This window comes from Chionomys nivalis, chromosome 18, assembly GCF_950005125.1.
Source record: "Chionomys nivalis chromosome 18, mChiNiv1.1, whole genome shotgun sequence".
NCBI lineage: Eukaryota > Metazoa > Chordata > Mammalia > Rodentia > Cricetidae > Chionomys > Chionomys nivalis.
The window spans coordinates 15,022,031-15,029,617 of record NC_080103.1 but is presented as its reverse complement, the minus strand read 5'-3'; the positions used below and the strand labels follow the sequence as shown (position 1 = coordinate 15,029,617).

The 7,587-nt window shown below is 43.5% G+C and overlaps 1 protein-coding gene across 3 annotated transcripts in view; it reads left to right on the top strand.

Annotated features, from left to right (window-relative positions):
• The first annotated feature begins 236 nt into the window (after window positions 1–236).
• Man1a2 (mannosidase alpha class 1A member 2) overlaps window positions 237–7,587 on the top strand; it is a 139,706-nt gene continuing 132,355 nt past the window's right edge. For 2 of the 3 annotated variants that reach the window (XM_057793129.1, XM_057793128.1), the window contains exon 1: window positions 237–1,213. In XM_057793129.1, the coding sequence (XP_057649112.1) occupies window positions 912–1,213 (302 nt within the window). In that variant the 5' untranslated portion in view covers window positions 237–911. The remainder of the gene's footprint in view (window positions 1,214–7,587) is intronic. The other variant, XM_057793130.1, reaches the window with a different exon arrangement.

The following is a 7,587-nucleotide window of genomic DNA, read 5'->3' as shown; positions in this document are numbered from 1 at the left end:
GGAGCCGCCCTGCGCCCGCCCGAGGCGCGGCTGCTCGCCCCCGCCCGCTCGCCCGCCTCTCCCCGGCGGTGCGAGGAATGAGCCGGCGCCGGCCCCGGGCTGTCGGTCCGAGGGCCGAGGCCCGGCTACCTCGCACGCCGCCGAGGCGCGGGGACTCGGCTCCCGCGGCTGGGCTCGGCCGGGAAGCGGGCGGCGGGGCTCGCTGAGGAGGAGGAGGAGGAGAGAGGAGGAGGAGCCGGGCGGGGGCGGCCACTCGGCAGAGGAGGAAGTTCCGCTCCTGACAGAGCGCGCGGCGGCGCGGGCGCTGAGGTGTTCGGGACGCCGTCGTCCTCGCGGCCCCGGCTGAGCCTCTCGCCGCTGCTCCGCCCGGCGCCGCTGCTCGGAAACCGCGGAGAGATTGAGGAGCGGCGGAGCAGAGGCTCCGGACGCGATCGAGTGGACCGACCTGCTGCAAGTCAGCGTGTCGCCGGGCATCCGCTGGGACGGCCGGCCGCCTCGGAGCATCGAGTCGGGGCGCGGGCATGGCAGAACCCACCTTGCAGCTTCTCTGCAGTGTGGCTCGCCCGATCCACTCCCGGGAATGAAGAGGAGACTCGCGATCACCCGGTGAGGCACTGAGAGCCAGATGGCGAGAGGATCTTACCGGACAGAAACCAGCGATCACTTGGGAGGTCACCTGGGCTTCTGGATGTAATCGGAGAGCGTGAAAGAGGTGGCCTCGTAAAAAAAAAGAAAAAAGAAAAAAAGAAAAAAAAGAAAGAAAAAAAGAAAAAGAAAAAAAGCACAATTCTTTGAGAGGAGGGGGAATTGAGTTTATCCGTTTTTGCCAAGGTTTTGATAAACGGTTCGATGTCTTGTACGTTTGATATAAGATGAGAACTTTCTAAAGTATTCCGTCCAAGAGCCTAAGGATGACTACCCCAGCGCTGCTGCCCCTGTCTGGTCGTAGGATACCGCCTCTGAACCTGGGGCCGCCCTCCTTCCCACACCACAGGGCTACCTTGAGACTCTCCGAGAAGTTTATCCTTCTCCTTATTCTTAGTGCCTTCATCACCCTGTGTTTTGGGGCATTCTTCTTCCTTCCAGACTCTTCAAAACACAAACGCTTTGATCTGGGCTTAGAAGATGTGTTAATTCCTCACGTAGATGCCGGCAAAGGGGCTAAAAACCCCGGAGCCTTCTTGATCCATGGACCCGACGAACACAGACACAGGTTCGTTTGTTTCTCAAATTCTGGTACTTTCAAATTTAGGCTCTCTCTTTGGGTAGACTAAGGGACAGTTCACGGCTCCCCCCCCCCCCCCCCAGTAAAATGTCAGTGTTAAACGTTGCTGGCTCCGGGCTAGCTGCGTGGAGCGTAGCCTGAAAGGGCTGCTAGAGCGTCTTAGTTCTCTGACTCGGCTGCTGTGCACAGCTGGGAGACCAGATCTGGGCAGTCAGCGTGCGCACATTGGGAACGTGTTGCGTTTGGTCTCTGCCACCCTGTGAAGTCACTGACTCTTGACAGCTGCTAGACTTTGCTCACCCTTACACGTTCCGATCCCTGGCTTGTGCTCTGATCTTTATATCTCTGACTACTATAATTTGGCCAGTTAACCCGAACTGAGCTCTTGGGGGTATACTCAGGACGAAGTGGAAGCTCTGCTTGCAGCTTTCAAGTCATTGCTAATTTTTTTTTTAACCTAAAAGGAGACTTTGGAGACAATTCATTTTTCCAAACGTGTCTTTTCTCCCATAAGCTAATCCTTGAATAGGCGAGGAAGAATTATGTATTTCAAGTGAGACCACCGGAATGATTGAACCCGTCGAAAACTGGTAGTGGTTTTAACTTAAGCGTGAGGATTTTGAAAAGCCGAGGTTCAAATGTGAGCCTAAGTTAAATAATTGGCACAGTGCAGTGTTGTGATGAGGGCTTTCTCTGTTTGTCAGCGTAGTTAATAATTGCTTGCTTGGTGAGTCATTGACTCTTGGTTTTACCTTATGGAGTACTTCTAATATAGTTTCATACCATTTTTCTATAATTTGGGATTTTTTGGTATTTCAACTCAGGTACATTTAGATTTTTAAAAAAATTTTTCCCCTTTGCTTTTGTAACTGAAAAAACTCTTATTTGGGAAATAGCTGCTGGAAAAATAAAACGTTTTTTCTGTACAGCCTTATTTCCCATGGTATATATATATACGATGTGACGAGCATTTGAGAAAAAAATGTATTTAAGACTGGCATCAGAGTTCTTAGATGGCAGTGATACATTAATGTCAATTAGCTATTATGGTCAACTGTCATGTACTAATAAGTAGCTTCCTTTATATTTGTAAATGAGTAAAATTGTTAATTTTTAGTTTAATGAATGAATTTCTATTTAGAGAAGAAAAATTCTCAATTGAAGTTAAAATACAAGTTTGAATGAAAATGCAGATATGTGCATTTTACTGCACAATTTTAAAATGTCTATTTAAGTTTTGTAAATAACAATCCTTAAACTTTATAGCTCATGAATATATGTATGTTTATTGTTATTATTGAGAACACCTGGTTCCTGAGTTTGGCGTGAGAAACAGTTATGATGGCTGAAGGGTGGTTAGGAAAAATCAAGGTAGCAAATGATACACATGTGTTGGGTTTGCTTTGATTACGGAGTGGAAGCGTTAGAATTCATGAAGCAAGAGTTGAAGTAGTGAAGGACGTGTATTGTCTCTTTCCGCAGTGTGAACAGTTGGTGTGTCTCTTCACTGTGTTACTGCTTCCTCTCATCTGAAAACAGTCTATTAAGAATAATTTTACTTTGCGCAAGCGAATATATTTAAAATTAAGTATGCTTTTAAAATGACAGTGAATAATTGTGCAAATATGAACTTGATTAAGAATTTAGAAAGATAGTGTTTTTATAGAATTATTTGTAACTGAGATCATACTTATTTTGTGTGATTGTAGTATCATAGAAGGTGAAAATTAAGGTGTGTGTGTGTGTGTGTGTGTAAGGGCAAGGGCCAGGGCCAGGAGTGAGGAACTTCACTTTACTAGGTAGTTGGAGGCAAATCTAGGTCATATTTCCTGTTATGGTGCTTAAGAACTGCTTGGCTAGTGTTTCTTTATGAACACATTAGTTAGTATATTAGGGCTTACGTTCAGTAGTCACTTTACAGTTTTTCAGTGACTAAAATGTGATTTTTTTTAAGCTAATTTTTAATCAGCTTAAATGGATTTCCTCTGTATGACAGTGACATCTACTTTACAGGTTGTACGGAATGAGATAATACCTGCGGAGTCTTCAATATCGTTCACAGCATTCAGCCAATCACCAATAAACCTTAGGTTGTTACCATTCGTTATAATTGGAATAGTATAATTCTGACTCTGCTTTAAGCAATGTATGTTTCTGAAAAGCTAGGTACAGTTTGATAAATATTTTAAGAGTGCACAGAATGTTACTATCAAAAGGAGCAGTTTTCAACTACATTAGTTTATGACTGAATTGTTAGTTAGCAATAAATACTGTTTAGACTGCCAATCAGAGTTAGTGGACCTTCCCTAGGTGGTTTTGTTTTGGGAGCTAGAAAGTTGTCAGAGCAATCAGAATTTATAGGAGTGACTGCCTAGCATTTGGAGTGCAGGTGGCGAGCAATGAGAATAGGAAGGTTCCAGGGAGGGAGGAGGGGGATCTGATGAAACTGTGGGGTGAAAGAAAGCTAAATGAAGTGTAGGATTGGAGGACGGGAGGCTGCACTAAGCATCCTAGTGGAAACGGTGTGGCATCCTCAAGGATGCAGGAAATGTTCCAATGATGGAGGTAGTAGACAGTGTAGTGTGGCCGGTGAGGAGAAGAGATGGCGGTGTGGCTTACAGTTCCTGGCTGTCCCCTAGTCACAGGAGCGCGAGTTAGTTATTAGCATGCACAGAGTGGGAGCTTCATGTGAAAGGCTGAATTTTAAGAGAATCTGAGGCTAGAGCAACACTCTAGTGTGTGTTTTCAGTTGAGATCTGGCCCCCTCTGGCTCCCTCTTGACAGGCTTGTGCTCTCCATTCTATGTCACCTACTTAAGGTGTCAAATAAGTGATATAATAAATCAATACTTAGCCTGCCGGTAGTTAAGTGTGAGTCTCTAGGCTGGATTCAAGGGTCTGTTCTAAGTATTTTGATCTTCTGTGTAGCCTATGGGAGGTCCACTGAACCAAAGGAACACCATCATTTTGAATTTAAAAACAAAACCAACTACTTTAGTATAGGAGGACAGCCAGGGTTTGAGGGTCTAAGAACAGACGATAGTAGTGATATTAGGGAAGAAGAGAAATTAATAGAGAAATGAAATTAAGTTTTTGATGCCCATGGTTGGCTGAATATAGAGGCTAAATAAGGTAGGAGGAGTCCAGGGTAGGAGGAGGAGTCCAGGGTAGGAGGAGGAGTCCAGGGTAGGAGGAGGAGGAGTCCAGGGTAGAGGAGGGAGTCCAGGGTAGGAGGAGGAGGAGTCCAGGGTAGGAGGAGGAGGAGTCCAGGGTAGGAGGAGGAAGTCAAAGGAGGAGGAGGAGTCCGGGGTAGGAGGAGGAGTCCAGGGTAGAGGAGGGAGCCAAGGGAGGAGCGAGTCCAGGGTAGGAGGAGGGAGTTCAGGGTAATTTCTGAGTTTCTGGTTTACATGCTCTTGAATTAGTACAAAAGTTTTTTTTCTATTTATTTTTTTAAATTTATTTTAAAATTGTTTTTGCCTTTATATAATTGATATTATGTGAAAATAATATATTTGCTTGAGGATACCTTAGCATCTTTCCTTTTGTTAAGTAATTTATAAATTTCTGATAAGCTTTTTATATGTTTATTAAGCATGTTTATAAAAATGTTTATAAAGTCTTTCAGAGTGCCAGTTAACTGTCAAGGTGATAAAAGCACAAACAATATGTTGGGTAATATTTTAAAGTGTGTTGCTTTTGTTTATGCTGCATTTGTTTAACTCTGTGAAGCTGTGATTTTTTTCCCTGTCTAAAATGCCTGATGGTCTAGTAAAGAGCTGAACAGCCATTAGCGAGGCAGGAGCAAGGATAGGCAGGACTGGCGGGCAGAGAGGATAAGTAGAAGGAAAAACAGAAAAAAAGAACAAGGGGAGGAGGACTTCAGGGGCCAGCCAGCCATGGAGTAAGAGTGAAAGTAAGATACACAGAAGGAAGAAAAGGAGAAAGCCCAGAAGCAAAAGTAGTCAGGATAACTTAAGAAAAACTGGCAAGAAACAAGCCTAACTAAGGCTTAGCGATTATAAGAAAGAATAAGACTCCGTGTGTCATTTATTTGGGAGCTGAATGGTTGGCCCCTCAAAAGAGCCCAAAAGGGTGAAACAGCAACACACAGCAACAATACCAGTAGTTTAAAATTACATTTGTGATTTTAAATCACCATAAATAGAAATTTTTACGGTGTGCATTAATGTTATTATAACATGCACTGATTTATGTAAAGTGTCATCTTTCTAGTTTGTGTATGTTAAGGCAGTTTCAATTCACTTACCAGTCTTTCATTTTGAAACTGACATTTACTTATGTAAATGATAAACAAATGAGCTTGAGCCCCTCCACTTCCATGCGTGCATGTGTTTAAAACATTGAACATATTTGCAAATTGTCCTTTAGTCAGGATCATGTTAGTTTGAATTAAATACTTGAGAGTCATGTGTGTTTATTTCTGGTAGTTTTCTTAAGGGGAAAAATGTAGGTTTTAGAGTAGAAGGATCTAAAGTGAAATTGGGGTTTTTGTTTAGGGGCTATATGACAGTGTCCTAGATGTAATCATTTTGAACCTATAGTGGCCATTGCTAGTTAGTTACATCAGACAAAATGTATACTTTAGCTGGATGTAGAGATGACTTAATAAGGCACTCTGGAAGCAGAGGCAGATAGATCTATGTTGAGTTCAAGGCTAGCCTGGTCTACCTAGTGAGGTTCAGACTACCCAGGGCTTTATAGTGGGATGTTGTCTCAAAAACAAAACACAAACCCAAACAAAAATAAAACCCCACAGAAAGTGCTGCAATGAGAGATTCTTGAATTCTCTCCTCTTTTAGATTTGTTTTTAGTTAATGTGAGTGTCTTTCTGTGTGTCTGCCATGTTTGTGCAGGTTCATGCAAAGGCCGACAGAGGCGTTAGATCCCCAGTAGCTGGTGTTTTATAGGCCGCTGTGAGCTGTTGGATGTGGGTCCTGGGGTTCGAACCTGTGTGCTCTTATCCACTGAACCATCTCCCCAGTCCTTTGCAGTCTATGTTCACATGTTTGCTGATTTTTGCTTATGATTCATTATTGCTTTTTAGTGTATGTATTGGTTATTTTTATAGTCACTGTGACTAAATGCTCCACAAGAAGTAACTTAAAGGCAGAAGAGTTTCTTTTGCCTCATAGTTGAGGAACGCAGCTCATTGCATGACAGTGGGAGCAGCTTGGTGTGGAGTGCTGAGGAAGCAGAGAGAGGCATTTGGTGTGTGTCTGGCGTTCTCCTTTTTCTCTTTTATTTAGACCTTGATCTAGTCCATGGGATGGTACTCCCCAACTTTAGCTGGGTATTTTTTTCTCAGTTAAATGTTTCTGGAACATTCTGGTAATGTTATGGAACACCCTGGACAGACATACCTGGAGGTGTGCCTTGTATGGAGTTGAGGAAGCCCAGGGTGAGAGAAGCCCTTAGTGAATGTTTATTGTTGGGATGGACACAGTCTTGCCAAGGACTCTAAGAAGACCCAAGTGGAATTGGCAAACCTGTTCCCCATATGAGTCAGGCTCAGATGGTTTGAGTGTTAACTGGTAAGTGGTCAGGCTGTATAAAAGCTAGCAACTGTAGCTCTCTCTCCATGTTTACAGCTGGAGATTGTTTGCCTCCAGAGCCCCCTGCCGAAACTAGCCAACTCCTCCTCTTATGCTGTGCATGAGCTTACTGAGGGTTTGGATTGCAGAGATGGTGGCAGCCATTCCATCAGAATGTGTTCACTCCCACCTGACCCCAGCTGTTCTGAACATGTGTCTTGTGTAAGTCCTTTCTTCATTTCCTCACTGCCCCTGTCAGGACGCAAGCCATGCAGGATGTGGCAGTGCCTCATTAATGGGCTAGGTTTCAGTTTGCCCAAACACATTACTCTAGTCTTTATTCTACCCCCATCCTCTGTAGGCTTATGGCTGATTCATAATGCAAAATACATTCATTCCAACTTCAGAAGTCTTCAGTCTTAACAGTTTCAACACGATTCACCATCTAAGGTCTCTTTAGAGACTCAAGGTAATCTCTTAACCACGAGTCTCTCATCCAATAAAACCTAAAACAAAACAAAGCAAATTATATATTTTCATTTACAATGGCACAGAATAAACATCCCTACTCTGTAGTGATATTTTGTTTGGAATCTAACAAATAAAACTTTCCCGAAGATCAGAGTGCTGAGTTAAGTCATTCCTTAGCCATAGAGGTCAGGCAGTGGTGGCACACACCTTTAATCCCAACATTTGGGAGACAGGGAGACAAGAGGCAGAGGGATCTCTGTGAGTTCAAGGCCACGCTGGGCTACCCTATTTATTTATTTATTTATTTATTTATTTATTTATTTATTTATTTAGGCTTATT